The following is a 17,323-nucleotide window of genomic DNA, read 5'->3' on the forward strand; positions in this document are numbered from 1 at the left end:
CTGTCAGAAAGCTCTACCTGATGTGTCAGGGGGTTGTTGCGGCTACTCTCTAGTAAAGATGCTCCAATCCGTTCTGTCTTTAAGAGTTTTATTGTGCATCTTATTTACAGTGCGGAGATAACAGGAAACATGACTGCCTAGTCACTTTCAGAACTCTGCAATGGCGCCCGTCTGTTTCTGCGCCAGCATAATAGCCTGGGCACCCCAAAACGCCGCCCCCTTGCCCTACGTCTGGGTGCACGCCTCACTTCAGGCGCCGGAAGGAGCGCTGCCCCTTCTTCCTCTTGCTGACCAGGTCGGGGCAGGGGCTCTGTAGCGTTGCTGAGCACTTCCTCCACTGTTTGCTCATGGCTCAGACACCTCACTACGCTCTCCCTCCCTTTCCGCTCCATTCCTCATTCCCTCCTCCAGACCCACTGCTAGTGCTGTCTCTTGGCGAAGTGCTGGTCAGGATGACTGGGGGAGGCTCTCTGTACGGAGTCCCCTTGACATGTCAAAAAGGATTTACATACCTTAAATTGTTCTAGAATTAAAGCGGTATAAGCCAGGCATCCCCAAACTGCGGCCCTCCAGATGTTTTGGCCTACAACTCCCATGATCCCTAGCTAAGAGGACCAGTGGTGAGGGATGATGGGAATTGTAATCTAAAGCATCTGGAGGGCCGAAGTTTGGGGATGCCTGATAAGCGAATGAGACTAGATCAGGGTAGACTGATGCATACAGGATGTCAAGTCAGAACTTAATTTCTCAGCTGTTGGGAACAGATAAGCACACTGCTGGTGACGTCACGCCACCCAACCTTGGGTGGAGCAAAATCACCCAGCTTCCCATGCACACACAACCCCACCAGGCGAACTTTTGGGACGCTGGAACTAGATTGCTTCGGTTTGGTCTGGTTCGACTCGGCATCCAAAGTGATAAACGTCACATGACCCATCCATGTGACTGAAAGGGTCTATGCCCCGTGGTAAGAACCCGAACACTAGAAGGAAGGCTTTTCAAATACCTCACAAGACGAGGGAACTCAGACCTCCTGCCACTGAACATCTGCCTCCTCTCTCTTAGGTCTGATTATCCCAACAGTTTTGACAGTGAGAGCCTGGTGAGACAACCTTATATTTGTTTATGTTTTGCTTAGACTTTAGGAATATAGAAAGCATAGTGCTGATAATGCCAAGGTTGCAGGTTCGATCCCCGTATGGGACAGCTGCAAATTCCTGCACTGCAGGGGGTTGGACTAGATGATTCTTAGGGTTCCTTCCAACTCTGCAATTATATGATTCTATGATCTAGCCCAGCATTTCCAACACTGACTGGCAGCAGGTCCCTGGGGTCTCTGCCCATCTTTTGTTGCCTGATCCAACTTAGCATTTATGGAAGACACGTTACTCATGTGTGCAGTGGTGTGTGTGTGTGTGTGTGTGTGTGAATGCTTTTTGTTGTTTTTTTTGTTTTTCAAATTTTTAAATTTAGTTTTACATAATGATTATACCCAACAAACATAACAATTCCAAAGGAAAAAGAAAGAAAGAAAACAAAAGCTTCTCTCGTACCTGATGTGACATCCCTGAGGGTAAAGAGTCACATTACACCTGACATGCATTGTACTACAACTGATACCGAGATCTTGAACTCGCACCTTGATCTCTTTACAGAGGACAGGTTGTTGAAATTCACCAATGACTTTTTATTGCATGACTGTTTACTTGCATTATTGATTGATAGAAGGGAGATCTTCACTTTAAAAGTGTTATTGTATTCCTGTTTATGTTGGTCTCTAAGATATGTTATAAAATTATTCCAGTCCTTAATAAAAAATTGGTCTTCCTGATTTCTGATCTTCCCCGTCATTTTTGCCATTTTGGCATACCGTATATTCCTGCATATAAGACTACTTTTTAAGCCAGGAAAATATTCTCAAAAGTCGGGGTCATCTTATACGCCAGGTCGTATTTCTTATACGGCGAGTATATCCCAAACTCTATATTTTAACTGGAAAAGTTGGGGGTTGTCTTATATACCCAGTCGTCTTATACGCCAGAATATACGGTAGTTCATCAAGTTGGTCTGCCATTCTTCTCTGGTCGGGACTTTGTCTTCTTTCCATCTCTGGGCTAAAAGCATCCTTGCTGCTGTTGTCGCGTACATAAACAGTCTTTTCTTCTCTTTTGGTAATTCCATACCTAGAATTCCTAATTAGAAAGCTGTTTTTTTTAAAAAAACTAAAGTCATCTTAAACATTTTTTTCAATTCATTGTATATCATTCCCCAGAATGCTTTTACCCCCCCCCCACATGTCCACCACATACCTCCCCACATGTCCACCACATCTTTCTTTTTACATTCCCAACATATATTTGAAGCGGTTCTATACATTCTTGCTGATTTACTAGTTGTTCTAGATACCAGCGGCACATCATTTTCATATAATTTTCTTTCAACGTACAGCAAGCTGTAAATTTTAAATCTTATTTCCATAACTTTCCCCCGTGATAAAAGCTGTATATAAATACTTTTTGAGTCCACATTCCTTTGAGGCCCTTTGGTCGGTCCCTATATTTGGGCTGGTAAAATAACTTTTGAGGGTGCAAGTCCCTGGGTGCTTCTGCAAACTGGCCAAATTCTGCAAGAAACTTAAGCTCTCTTATGCAAGGGAGAATTTTCTGCAAGTCAGCCTTCTCTCTCCTTCAGCCTAGGGAGCTACGCTTGCAGCTCCACGAAACGCAAGGCATAAGCGCTCAGATGCCAAATATCTGTCACAGTCTGGAGGCACCCACTGCTCAGAAGGGCACTGGAACACACATCACTGCCAAAAGACCCAAGCCTTCGTTTGACCCAAGGCCCCAGGAACCAGAACGGTGGCGAATAAAAATGCATTCCGGTTTTCATACTACTGTCATTTTGAGGGGCCCCGTTGCGTACTGACTCAAGGGATTCAGGTTTGTAATTTCAGAGCTTGTAATTGGAGGTTTGTAGGTTTGTAGGTTTGTAATTGGAGCTGGCTGACCTGACCTGTTTACTGCCCAGGATTTGAAATTGTTCCCTTAAAATGTTCCCTCCTTCCACATGGGTCACTGTGGGTCGCACTTGTGCCTGTCGCTCCAAAAATCCCCTCGGCCTCCTTGGTGTTGACATCCCTCTGTTATTTAATGTCTGCTGGCCTTGGCAAAACCAAGCTGGGCCCGATTTAGCCTGCTCCGTTAGGCAGGATGAGCACTCTTATGCCTCAAGCTCCCTCCTAGGACCAGTGCTGAGCTGAGCTCCTCTTTCAGTTCGTTGCCGGTTTCCTTGGGAGCTGTCAGAACCGACCAAATCTCCTTGGTCTGAGAAAGAGAGAAGAGAAGGCCTGAGGTTAGGGTGGGAAACTAGGATTCAGCCAGGAGCCCAACTTTTCCCCTAAACCGGTTCGAGAGGAAGTCGAGAAGGTGAAATTCCAGGTATGTCACCAAGAATTTGTAACAGCTTGATGTGAGGGACAACTAAAGGTAACAGTGGAACATTCTCCAGTAAGAGCTGTTCGACAGTGGAATTTGCTGCCAAGGAATGTGGTGGAGTCTTCTTCTTTGGAGGTCTTTAAGCAGAGGCTTGACAGGCAAATGTCAAGAATGCTTTGATGGTGTTTCCTGCTTGGCAGGGGGTTGGACTGGATGGCCCTTGTGGTCTCTTCCAACTCTATGATTCTATGATTCTGAGACTTCACTCTGTTGTTCTTTCCTTACCGATCTTTTTTCCACCTCATCCTCACTGTTTTTCATGATGGGGTTGGTCGCACCTCCTTTATAATTTTTATGTTGGTGTCCTAACATAAAATGTTAAGCCTTTATTTGTTGTAATTGTAATTATTTGTCATTAGGCGGGTCAATTACAAATGGAACGTAATTAATGAAATGTAATAGCGATGCTTATTTTTGTATTATTTTAACTATTTGTTTTATTACTGTAGAATTTCCAAAAGAAAGCATTTGTAAAAATTAAAAGAAAAATTTAAAAAATTATAAGTTGCATTACTGAAATAAATGCACTTTTCGACGATATTCTAATTTTCTGAGTTTCACCTGTAAATGGGGTCGGACTTAAGAACACAACATGCCTTATACCAGGCCAGATATTTGTCCATCTAGCCTAGTATTGTGGGTCTCCAGCAGAAATCTTTCACTTCACTTGCTCTCAGATCCTTTTAAACGTAAGATTGAATATGCAAAGCAAGTGATCTACCCAAGAGCTGTGCTTCCCACACCTGAAAACTGCAGGTTCTCTCCCCTGAACTCCTCTTCCACCCAAGCTTGAACTGACCAGTTTCTGTTCCTACTGCTCACCCTCGGCTGAAAAGGCTCTTGACGCAGGAGCAGCCAGAGTGGTGCCTTCCAGATTCCTTGTCCATTGGTCATTCTGGCTACGGCTAATGCAAGCTGGACGCGGGTGGCGCTGCGGTCTAAACCACCGAGCCTATTGGGCTTGCCGATCAGAAAGTTGTCAGTTCGTATCCCCGCAATGCAGTAAGCTCCCGTTGCTCTGTCCCAGCTCCTGCCAACCTAGCAGTTTGAAAGCAGGCCAGTTCAAGTAGATAAATCTCTATACAATTCCCGTTGTCTTAAAAAAGCAAATAATATTTTACAGGATTCATCTCATCCTGGATATAGTCCTTTTGCACCGTTGCCTTCGGGCAAAAGATTCAGAACAATTAAATCAAGAACGAATAGATTAAAAAACAGTTTCTGTCCAATAACCATCTTAAATGCTGTAACGAAATAATATTATCTTGGGGAGTTGTGATGGGTGTGTATGTATGTGTGTGTGTGTGTGACTGTAATTGTGTTTTTGTTTTGTTTTTATGGGATGGCATTCAATTTTGTTGTACTATGTACAATGACAATAAAGCATCTATCTAAATAGGTGGTGGGAAGGTAAACGGCATTTCCATGAGCACTCGTTTCCGTCACGGTGTTCCATTGCACCAGAAGCAATTTAGTCATGCTGGTCGCGTGAGCCGGAAAGCTGCCTGTGGACAAACGCCGGCTCCCTCGGCCTGGAACGAGATGAGTGTTGCAACCCCATAGTCGCCTTTGACTGGACTTAACCGTCCAGGGGTCCTTTACCTTTTAGCTTAATGCAAGCTGTAGTCCAAAAACATCTTGGCTACCCATGCTGTAATACAACCAGTTTACAATTATGCTCCCTACTAGACATGTAAGATTTTTCTCCTCCTCTTTTTTTCTAGCCAGCGTGATGGATGCACACTCTCTAATAAGTCCCAGTGGGGAAAGGGTTTGTCTGATCTGCTTGAAGCCTTGCCAAGGCCCAGCCACGCAACCCTGCGGGCACAGCTTTTGCCCGCCGTGCTCCAACCGATCCAGGGCGGATGATCTAAAGGAAAAAGTCACCTGCCCTGGATGCAGAGAAACCTTTCTGAGAAATAAGCCTGACTCTTATGAACCTCTTGGGAAAACGGAAGAGGCCACCCGGCTGACCACAGTGGATGAAACGAAAGAGTCAGCTCAGAGTATCTGTGAGATACACAAGGAAATATCAAATCTTTTCTGTGTTGAGGATCAAGCCCCACTTTGTTCAGTCTGCAGAAAATCCCGGGATCATTCATCACACACTGTGATTCCCAGATGGGAGGACAGTTTTCCAAGATCAGAGCCTTCCAATGCTGGCATTATAGGATACCCGAACACTGTGCCTTGCAACAAAGGAAACGGTAAAGAAATATGGCATTTTGTAACGAAAAGTGCATGACTCGTGATATCCTGAAGCAAACATTATGGGAATTGTTAGATAAATGTCTGGAAGTAAAAACCTACAGGTTTATCCTCACGCCGGCATATGGTTCCATGCCCGTCGAGGGGAGGGAGATATACCAGGGCAGCTTTGCAGAACTGGTTTCTTTTGAGGTGGAGGTGGGGATTCAACTCTGCAAGCATAGCTCTTCAAAGGTTCGCAGCACAAAAACGGAAAAAATAAGTCCCCACCGACAGTCAAAGAATAGCTCACAAAAATCTGGACGGTAGCAGCGGTGTACGAGCTTCCAGAATTGATTAGAGCAAGTGAAGGCAGACAAGAAAGAGAACATTTTAAAGATAAACAGAAACCATGCATTGGATTTAGAACAGGCATAGGCAAACTCAGCCCTCCAGATGTTTTGAGACTACAATTCCCATCATCCCTGACCACTGGTCCTGTTAGCTAGGGGTGGTGGGAGTTGTAGTCCTGATTTAGAACATAAACATGGTAGTTTTTTCTAGGTAGTAAAATGTTTAGTATAATTATAGTGGCACTCCCCCCCAAAAAAGAAGAAGAAGAAGAAGAAGAATTGCACTAATCCGGGGATTCCCAGACTATGGCCTGCAGACCACTGAGTTTAATTCAGGGGGTTCTGCGGCATGTCTGTGAAGAACAGTGGGGTACAGTAGATCCACCACCCAGAAGGTGAGCAGGACAGACCAGAAGCAACAGGGGAGAAGTCACTTAAAAGGGGTGGAGAGGATGAGAAGTGAAGTTGATGGGAGGCTAGAATTAAGAAGCTTAATCTCGATGCAATTAAATAGTGAATCTAGTACAGGGATCCCCAAACTGCGGCCCTCCAGATGTTTTGGCCTACAACTCCCATGATCCCTAGCTAACAGAACCAATGGTCGGGGAAGACAGGAATTGTAGTCCAAAACATCTGGAGGGCTGATGTTTGGGGATGCCTGATCTAGTACCTAGCACAGTGCATTGCAATTGCTGCAACAGGCAGATGTGAGCCACTAAGACCGTCGGCATTTTTCAAGCGGCCAATGGGGGGGGGAACACTGGGAGCCTTTGCACTAATCAACTTATTGGGGGTGGAGAGGGAGGAAAGGATACAGAACATCCCCCCCATTGATTTCATGCCTTTTTAAAGGGAACTATACTTGTGTATCCCTGGGTGTTGGATCCAGTGGCGTAGCATGGGTTGCCAGTGCCCGGGGCCACGTGGAGGGGTGGGTGTGAGGGAGGGAAGCAGACAGAGTATGCATGCATATTCAACTGCCTAAATAAGTGTGCATGCACATTCAACTGCCTAGCGGCATCTGCGTCACCACAGCTGCAGAGATAAGAAAATAAGAGTTGTTCCAATGTCTGGAGAGGTCACTTCCTAGTTCTCATGGATAAGCTGTTTTCAACAGAGCCCAGCAATGGAAGCAAGCAGCTGTACTGAGGCAGCACTGGGTGTTGAAATTTTGCACTCCTAATAATTTTGTGCCTGGGTCAAACGCCCCTGTGGCTTCCAATGCTACACCACTGGTTGGATCAGAATAGGAAATCTGGCATGTGACATCTGTTTGGGCATGGAGTCCCATAGCCAGTTAAGGTTCCATGCACAGAAAAAAGCCTCCTTTCTTGCACATATGGTCCCTAGCTGGATCAATGTGAGCATTTTTTTTATTCCCAAACAGACAGGGTGAGCAGATTCAAAAGCAGCATTAGTTGCAAAGCACAGTCTCCAAGCTCTCTCAGTCACTGTGGCGTGATAAACCGGCAAAGGGCCCCCGGACGTTTCACGATCTATTGATCCAGAGCTTCCCATGCCTTTATACTCATTTGCTGCCACCAACCAGTAACTCTACTGGTACACATATATTGGATCCCAGTCAGGTGAAAGGTAAACCAAACAACTAAGTTTATTTAAGATGATCACACAAGCAAATAAATTCTTCACAGTTTCTCAGGTACATTTGCTTAAACTTATCCTTTCCTATTAGTTCCCCCAACGTCCTCCTGACTCTGAAATTCCCTTCTTAATTCTCTCTCAGACTCAGCACAATAGCTCACCTCTCTAGCTCTGTTCTAACCCTCTCCCCCTCAACTCTCTGACTCTCTTCCTTATATCCTCCCTGCTTCTGCCTACTGAGCTCCTATTGCCTCTTCACTCTCCCTTACTAATTAACCCTTGCTGGTCCCCTAGAGGTAAAACGCCACAGTCACCACCAAAAGTTTAAACATTGCCCCGTACCTGATCTCACTGCTTACCAATGACACCTGGATACATAAGAAAATACGTATCCGGATAAAATGTTTCTGGATATGAATACATATCTGGACAAAATGTTTCCAACGGCTGCAGAAGATAAGTTCAGAAATCATTGTCGGTTTGTGTTTTGCCTTCAAAGGAGAGGTCCTTGGTGGGAATGAGAAGAACAACACAGATAAGCTCATGCAGCTGATCGAGCCGCAGGTTGACTTCAACTTGGAGGAAAATAAGGAAGAAGGTAAAAAGCTTTGCTAAGAATGTCAGAGCCACATAGCTCAACATGCCACTGGGGAGAGAAGCAATACGCCAGGAGAGCTCTGTTGGATCAGGCCAGTGGTCCATTTAGCCCAGCATCCAGATGCCTATGGGAAGCTGGGAAGCAGGACCTGAACACAAGAGCACTCTCCTCACTTGTGATTCCCAGCCACTGGTGGTAGGACATAGCCTTTGTTCCTCATAGGAAAAGGCTGCCTCCGAGCCTTGCTCGTGAGCATCCCATAGGCACCTGGTAGGTCATTTTGGATAAAGGGATACAGGACTTGGCTGAGAAGCTGCTAAGACTCTGATATGGAGGAGGATGGGGAAAGACTGTAGAGCATATCTGCATGCAGAAGGCCCCAGCTTCAATCCTCAGCATCTTCGGGTAGGACTGGGAGAGACCTCCCTCTGAAACTGGACGGCCTCTGCCAGTCATTGTTGACAAATCTAGATGGACCAACTCTGTGTAAGGTAGCTCCTGTGTTCTGTTTTGAACCAGCTGTACCACAAAGGCCAGCAGTGCAAGGCATGAAGGTGCTGAGCCCAGACCTAGACTCAGACCCAAGGCAGACCAAGACCCCTTGAGCTAGAGCAGGCCGAGATGGGACCCCCGTAGACAGCCCCTTCAAAGCCACATTCCTCTGAAGAACCCTTGTACAGCCTCTGGTTCCTGCTCACCAGCACAGGCAACGCACAAGGTGGGAACTGACTGAGCATCCAGGTCAGACTACTGCACCTTTGAAACACCTTCAAGAAGGTGGTTGGCCCTGGGTTGTATAGTTTGGCCCAAGAGGGATTGAAGTGTGAGCTTCAGAGCTTGTTGGAAGAAGTTGCCTGCTTGGAGCTACCCAAGGGTCTGCAACTCCTTCAGGTAGCCTGTCTATTGATTTGCTTGCACAAAACTTATGCAGGGGTTCGACTACGGCTGGTCTTTATTGAGCATTTGTTCTGGTTTGCTTATGAGGCAGTTATACAACAATGAGCAATCCTGATTTGCTTGCGGGACGTTTAAACATCTTCATCCGCTCCACACTTTTCATTGCATTGTCCCATTGCTTTCCTAACAGCAAAAACTCTGCGTTGTTGTTGTTTTGTATAGTTCCCCCCCCCCCCAAAAGAGAGAAATCAGTGTAATAAGATATACGCAGCATAAAGAGAGTGATACAACTATTCACAGCTCACCTCGAGTCTGAATGTTTTTAAAGTGATTTACTGTGCTCGGACAACAGCGCACTGCAATCCACTCTTAATTGCACAAACCTACATTTCTGGTATGTGCTTGAATTCCTCCCACAATATTGTGACGAACGGGAGAAACCCTAAGCTATTGTTAGACATCTGACACAACTTGTCAGGATTTGGCCACTGAGAAAGGAGAACTGGCCCTGGCAAAGCAGAAACCAGGACTCTGTCACAGAGGCATTTTGGGCCTCTGCTTTGCATTCAGCAGGTGCAAGTTTCGATTCCCAAAATCTCTGGGCAGGGAGAAACCCTTGTCTGAAATCTGAAAAGCCACTGCCAGTCAGTAGGCAATACACTAAAGCCTTCTGCAGAGCTCTCTTTAGTCTTCTGGACCTATGGAGTTCTGGGTTATGGCATCAGCCTCCAGAATAATCTGCCAAGCAATCAAAATAACTTTATTTTAATTGTCAGCGGTGGCCCCCTGGTTCTGTAGAGTGCTCTCCCCAGAGACGCTTACCTTGGGCTGCCTACATTGATGCATTTCTGGCGCCAAGCTAAGTCTTTTTTATTCTCCCCGGCCTCTTAAGCAATATAATATTGTGATCGTTTAAACCAGGCATCCCGAAACTTCGGCCCTCCAGATGTTTTGGACTACAATTACCATCTTCCCCAACCACTGGTCCTGTTAGCTAGGGATCATGGGAGTTGTAGGCCAAAACATCTGGAGGGCCGCAGTTTGGGGATGCCTGGTTTAAACCATCAATCATAGCATTTAACAGCCTGATGTTTTATTATTGACTCTGCTGCTATGACAATTGGATATGGGGCTCATGAGATTGTTTTAGCGCTTACTAGGATTGGATTTATGTGGCATGGCTGTCTTATACTCTGCCTGGTGGTGGTGTTCCCTGGGTTTTGGTATTATACTGAGAGCCAGTGTGGTATTATATTGAGAGCCAGTGTGGTGTAGTGGTTAAGAGCGGTAGACTCGTAATCTGGGGAACTGGGTTCGCGTCTCCACTCCTCCACATGCAGCTGCTGGGTGACCTTGGGCTAGTCACACTTCTCTGAAGTCTCTCAGCCCCACCCACCTCACAGGGTGTCTGTTGTGGGGGAGGAGGGGAAAGGAGATTGTTAGCCGCTTTGAGACTCCTTCGGGTAGTGATAAAGCGGGATATCAAATCCAAACTCTTCTCTTCTTCTTCTTATTGTATTTTTAAAGTCATATTGGTTTCGCATCTGTGTTCGTTGTTGCTTTAGTCGCACATCACCTAGGGAGCACATACGGAGTGGAAATTCGGGCACGCAGCAAAAGCAAGCGAGCAAACAAACAAACCCAAACCCCAAAGTAAATAAATAAGCAGAGTGTGTTCCCCTTCTTCACAGGCACTGCAACAAACTCCAGGGTCCAAAATTCCATGACATGGATCCTCCTGGTACTGTTCATCATCCAGATTGTGGGCTTGGTGACAACAATATTCGTTTTCACAAGTGAGTGGGAAACAACCAAGTATTGTCAATAGATTGGTAATTGTTGCAGCAACAAGCTCATAAATTATTATATTCGCTTGCTTTGCTATTAGCTAATTGGCTTCCTTTGATGTTACCCTTATCTGCGGGACTGGGGTGCTGGGCTCTGAAAAGCCCAGGAAAGGGGAGCTATCTGTAAGATTTGGGTATTTGCCACCTATGACCTCACCTGGGCAGATGTCAGAGACCAGGCTAGGAAAGCTACTCTGGTGGGGAATGGTGGGAGCCTCCCCCTCTTCCTGCTCCTGACCAGGATCCTGAAGCTGTCCAGGAGCAGTGGAGCAGTATAGATTTGGAGCAGTGGTTTGCAGAGGGACATAGTTTGGAAGGCAACAGCTGGGCAGAACTGAGTGGGGAAGAGCTAGGAGAAGAACAGGGAGAGAGAGAATTAACAGACTCCCTTTCTCTGGAAAGTGTCCCAGCGCTCAGTCTAAGGTCAAGGAGAGCAGATAAGGTAGCTATGCAGAAGGCCAAATGGTTGTGAGATCAGGTTGCCAGACGAGGAAGTGACAGGGGTGGCTCAGAGCGAAGTGGGTGGAAACCTTAATTGGGAGCACCTTTCCTCATAGCTGCCAAGTTATCCCTTTTTTTAAGGGATTTTCCCTTATGCTGAATAGGCTTCCTCGGGAGAAAAGGGAAAACTTGGCAGCTATGCCTTTCCTCCGAGAAGGGAGTCTTTGTTCTTTCTCTGTGAACATTAAACATCTCTTTAACTGGTAAGAGACTATTTTCGCTTTGTTCTGCTTATCCACAGCCAAAGGGAGGGAGGAAGTTGTTTCCCCGAAGCCTGACAACAGGTGAAGAGATGGGAAGCTCTGGCTAGAGTGACGTGTGCTGCTTTGTGTATACAGAATGTATGAATGTTTGCTTGGGTGTGGACATGCCATCTTCTTGATGCGGTGCCGGTCCTGAATCTGTAAAGTAGGCTGATTTGCTGTAATTCTGCACCTCTCTTTAATAAAGCACTAGAACCGATCACTCTGGCATTGTGGACATCCTTCCTTGGTATCCCTGCACCCAACTGCTCCCAGGAGCCCTCCTTTGGGACTGCGGTTCAGGACAGTCATACAATGCATTCATATAATGATCAGGTAGAATAGCAATGGATGGGAGCGAGTACCATGAGGGAGGAAGTTACATGACAACTGGCCAGTTGCATTGTGGGTGGTGGGGAATCTTTGTGTCTCCTGCCATGCCCCTTGAGTTCCTCAGGAAGTGGACGGGTTTCTATAACAAATGAAACAATGATGGTTCTCGTTGTCAGAGGCTAAAGTTGAGCTTCCAGCCCCTTGTTGCCCATCTGGCTGGATCGTGAACCAAGGGAGCTGCTATCACGACTTGCAACTGGAAGGGTCCTGGGATACCAGCCAGCGCCACTGTTCCTCGCTCAGTGCCTCCCTGGCTGTGGTTGCAAACTTGGAAAAACTGGTAAGAGAAGGTGCTCAGATTGCATGCTTTATACTTTTTTAAAGGCTTCATTTCAGAGCATGCATCCTGTTAATATGCAGCAGTAGCCAATGTGGTTCGTTCCAGGTGTCGTCTGACCACAACTCCAACTGGCTGGAACTGATGGGAGTTGGAGTCCAGCAATGTCTGGAAGGCATCACGACAGCAGTTCCTGCACTGCTATATCCAAACTGGAAGATGTGTCTTCAGTTTTAACGTTTCAACATGTGGGATGTGATACATAAGTAGCAGTCAAGTACAACATTCCTTGTTTTCCTAGAGGGGACATGCAAGGGAATGCTTGGTCCAGCTAGTCGGAACTTCCTGTTTCCTCCTGGGCTGGGACATACTTCCTTTGCATGTGACTAGAGGTGGGCATGACCTTACCTGTCCAGGTAACAAAAGGACAGGGCACGCAGCACCCTCTCTCTCTCTTCGACTCTCTTTTTTACTTCCTCCATCTTTGGAGCAGCTTTTTAGCTAAAGATGCTCTGTTGACTTCCAGCCAACAGAGGACGCTGGGATTATCCCCATATGGGATAGTTCCACATGTATATACTTTGTAACTAAGTCTACCTTCAGGGATCCAACTGTGAACTGATGATGATGTGAGTAAACGTCTTTTATTTACAGTACTTCACACAAGATTGTGACGTGTTTATTCTTTTAGGAGGGATATAAAGGGGACTTACCAGGAACATACAATTCAATACTGATTTGTATGATATTGAGAGGCTTAAACAAGCCTGCAACTAGCTACCCGTTGTGTGTTAAAAGGGGAATGTGAAACTCTGCTAAGTATATTATACGGTATAAACAATATTAATAAGGATATTGATATTAATATAAGGATATTAATAAACAATATATCCTCTCCTGCCTCCCTGAATATTCCCACACAACACTGGATGAAAACTTCTCTATGTCACCAAGCACAATAATCTATAATTTTTATCTTTAGGAGGTGTTTTTTTTTAGCGTGTGTGTGTAGACGCACATGTATGCACACATGCACAGACAATCGTATACCACTTTGATAGTATGAAATCGTGGTATTTAAGAATTTTGATCAGTCCAACAAACAAACAAATATGTGAGCTTGGTCCCCCGTACTCCCGAGAGGAAATCTAGCTATTATCTCTCAACTCTGGTCTGGTTTTCATATAAACACATAATATGCATAAATTTGGTAGTTGGCCCAGTATTTAGTTATTTTTAAGTCATGTCTCTTGGCTATCCTAAATGTACAAAATCCAGCCCTGAAACATTCTGAACCCCACATTCTCTCTCTTTCGGAACCAGAATGTCGCCATGCAAGACAAAGGCCCCTTTGACCACTGGGTTGGCCTCCTCAGAGAATCGGGAGGGAGCTGGAAATGGATCGATGGGACAGATTTCAACAACCTGTGAGTTCTTCATGCCTGAGCACCCACAACTGGGCAACTGCTGACATTCCTGCATTTCAGCGGGTTGGACTAGATGACCCTTGGGGTCCCTTCCGACTCTACGATTCTATAATGCTATGAAATGACACCCTTGGGGAGCTTAGCTTAGTCCCCACCATACATCCATTGCACCATCAGCTAAAGACTCTTGTTCTCAACAGCCATTTGCTAGACATCATTGGGAATTGTGCTTGGTGGCGTTCTTGTGCTGTTTCGGTGTCGTTTGTTCTGGTGTTGAAATACTTTGACAATTTATAAGCTCCTCCACAAATCCTGTTCAGGCAGCATACTTCCTGATTTGCTTACTCAAAGCTTACGTAGCGGTTAGACTATGCCTAGTCTTGATTGATCAGCTGTTCTGATTTGTTTACGGACCAGTTGTACCGCAGAGAGCGTTCATCCTGATCTTTTTGCAGGGTGTTTACATGTCTTCCTTTTCACCATTTGTTCGCCCCACACTTTTCAGCACATTTCCTAACCACAGAAAGGGAGGGGTATTTTTTCCGTAATGGATTGGCTGTGCTAGGGTGACATTTAATCTGCATGGACTCCGGAAACCTAATATCTGGTGAGTGCTTGAATCCCGCCTGCAAAGTAGTAACAGACTGGAGCAGGGGTCAGCAAACTTTTTCTGCAGGGGGCCGGTCCACTGTCCCTCAGACCTTGTTGGGGGCCGGACTATAATTTGAAATATATATATGAATGAATTCCTATGCCCCCAAATAACCCAGAGATGCATTTTAAATAAAAGGACACATTCTACTCATATAAAAACATGCTGATTCCCGGACTGTCCGCGGGCCGGATTTAGAAGGCGATTGGGCTGCACCCAGCCCCCGGGGCTTAGTTTGGGGACCCCTGGCCTGGAGGCATTCATAGTGGGTTGTGTAGTTGTTGTTTAGCTTAATAATAATAGTAAAACTAACAACAACAACAGCAACAACACCCTGCCATCTAGCTTGTTGTGCTCGCCCCAATCTCTGAATGGCAAGAGGCACCAATGGTTACCAGGGTTTTGTTTTCTTAGGTCAGTGGGAGTTGTGGTGTCAGTCTAGGATATACCATATGTGATCTAAACCGCTGAGCCTCTTGGGCTTGCCGATCGGAAGGTTGGTGGTTCGAATCCCCGTGACGGGGTGAACTCCTGTTGCTGTGTCCCAGCTCCTGCCAACCTAGCAGTTCGAAAGCATGCCAGCTTTTCCGTCATGGTGTTCCATTGCACCAGAAGCGGTTTAGTCCTGCTGGCCACATGACCCGGAAAGTCGTCTGTGGACAAATGCCGGCTCTCTTGGCCTGACAGCGGGATAAGTGTCACAACCCCAGAGTCGCCTTTGATTGGACTTAACCATCCAGTGGTGCTTTACCTTTTTACCTTATATGGTTTTATTGACACATATATTGACACAACCTGAGCACATGCTGGAGGGGTTCACAGCATTAACACTCTTAGCAGATCTTGCTTCTCCATCAGGTTTCCCAGGAAAGCAAAAACGACAGCTCTGAGTGCAGCGCAAAGCAAAGCAAGCAAGGCTGGGATGTTTTGCCCAACATGGGTCTCGAACACATGACCCTGAGATTCAGAGTCCCACGCTCTACCAACTGAGCTATATATAAGTAAACTAATAGTGCATGTCGCTTTGGGCCTATCGGTTGGGAAAGCAGCTCTGAATTTTCGCAGGCAAACAGCTGTATTGTTTACGTGTCTGTTTACTCTCCCTTTGCAGTTCGGAAGTGGAAGGCGTTGGAGACTGCGCTTTCCTAAGCAAGGGGGTCCTGAACAGTGCAGACTGCTCAGCTGAGAAGAAGGGGCTCTGCAGCTGGAAAGCACAGACAAGAAGGGGATCCCACAGCCCTGTTTTGGGACGTGAAACTTTAATAGCTGACCGTGTGCCAAAGGACCTTTCCACGCTTTTACCTTGTTCCTAGCTGCCACTCCCTCTGCGTTTGTGTGCAGTGATAAATCAGTCACCAACCCAAGTGACCAAGCTCGCATCCTAGAGGGTAGCTTCCCTTTGGGGATTTGAGCACGCGATCAATGCTTTCTCGTGGCATTGCTGCTATGAGAGCCAGTAAGCCGAAAAACCAGGCGATGCAAGAAAACATCCTAACGCATTCTGTTTTTAGAAATCTTCTTGTGTCGTTCTTGCAGTTGCAATCTTAAGCATAACTTTCTTGAGAGTCGGTCCCATTGAACTCAGTGGGGTTTGCTTCTGGGTAACTATGCAGAGGGTTGTGTCTCTGTTTTAGTGCAGGCACTCTCTAATCAGTTTTAAGAATAATGGCCTTTGATGAAGATGACCGCCTCAGCTTTCCTTTTAGATGAAATCATGGGCAGGTTTGTGGTCCCCAGGACAGAAGGTGAAATTCTTCAGCAGAGCACGACCCAAATCTCAGCCACTGAATGGCCAGTGAAACAAGTGTCAAGCTGCACCAGTTCTAAAACCTTGCAATCCTGAGATCAGTCCAGATGTATTTTGGACCTGACACTCAGTTGCTGAATGCATAGGTTAGAATTAACAGTTTTACGCTTCTGTCGCGAGACAGAACGTTGGGTAGTCAAAGTTTTCCAAGCAGGGAGCGGGGAATGTTTCTTCCCTGACTCATACAGAAACGCTGGTTGGGAAAACTACTATTTAGCCCTGCAAGTAAGATATTTATATCGCTGTTGGAAGGGAAATCAGGGTGACCTATATAGTAAGAGCATAGAAGAAGACAGAATCTGCTGTTCGTCGGTGTGGGACAACCAGTGACATATTTCTGCGGCAGCTTTATTGCTTTGTAACCTTTGCTCTGGAAGAGGGAGCATTCCCGAGAAGCAATCCCTGCATGGGCCACGCTGGCGGCCCATGTTCGCTATCGTATTTACGCATGTGGCGCATAGCTGGAATACTGCACATAGATCCAGTATCCATTACGGAGGCTAGCACGACAACACAGCCCTCTGCGAAGCTGTTTGCAGACTGACTCAGCCCGGGAGGGCGGAGCTAATAAAAGCAGCACTACCAAATGTCAGCGCCAATCTTTCTCCCTCTGTGCATGCACATTGTGTGTGTGTGTGTGTGTGTGTGTGTGTGTGTGTGTGGTCTGTGTGTGGTCCGTGTGTGTGTGTGAGAGAGAGTGTTTGTGTGTGCATTTGTGGTCTGTGTTGACGAGGAAATTATGCTGTTCTTCGGGGCCTTGGTTCTTGAAATTCCTCCTTTTATATCACTGCGAAAGGATCTAGAGTATAGCGTCTAGATCAAGGGAAGTAATAGTACCACTGTATTCTGCTCTGGTCAGACCTCACCTGGAGTACTGTGTCCAGTTCTGGGCACCACAGTTCAAGAAGGATACTGACAAGCTGGAACGTGTCCAGAGGAGGGCAACCAAAATGGTCAAAGGCCTGGAAACGATGCCTTATGAGGAACAGCTTAGGGAGCTGGGCATGTTTAGCCTGGAGAAGAGAAGGTTAAGGGGGGATATGATA

General features: G+C 46.2%; 1 protein-coding gene across 3 annotated transcripts; it reads left to right on the forward strand.

Annotated features, from left to right (window-relative positions):
- Window positions 1–936: 936 nt before the first annotated feature.
- LOC118081328 (uncharacterized) lies at window positions 937–16,869 on the forward strand. 3 transcript variants are annotated; one of them, XM_035107798.2, is made up of 7 exons: window positions 937–1,102; window positions 5,219–5,701; window positions 8,136–8,234; window positions 10,823–10,927; window positions 12,231–12,394; window positions 13,715–13,818; window positions 15,582–16,869. In XM_035107798.2, the coding sequence occupies exons 2-7, from the start codon at window positions 5,227–5,229 to the stop codon at window positions 15,781–15,783; spliced, it is 1,149 nt and encodes a 382-aa protein (XP_034963689.2). In that variant the 5' UTR covers window positions 937–1,102; window positions 5,219–5,226; the 3' UTR covers window positions 15,784–16,869. The 3 variants fall into 3 exon arrangements, 2 of the variants coding, with proteins under 2 accessions (XP_034963689.2, XP_034963688.2); XR_009557072.1 differs by lacking the exon at window positions 937–1,102 and adding an exon at window positions 3,149–3,437 and having other exon boundaries at window positions 12,500–13,818; window positions 15,582–15,636; XM_035107797.2 differs by lacking the exon at window positions 937–1,102 and adding an exon at window positions 3,151–3,437.
- The last annotated feature ends 454 nt before the right edge of the window (window positions 16,870–17,323 follow it).

The sequence above is a fragment of the Zootoca vivipara genome, chromosome 2 (assembly GCF_963506605.1).
Source record: "Zootoca vivipara chromosome 2, rZooViv1.1, whole genome shotgun sequence".
Taxonomy (NCBI): Eukaryota; Metazoa; Chordata; class Lepidosauria; order Squamata; family Lacertidae; genus Zootoca; species Zootoca vivipara.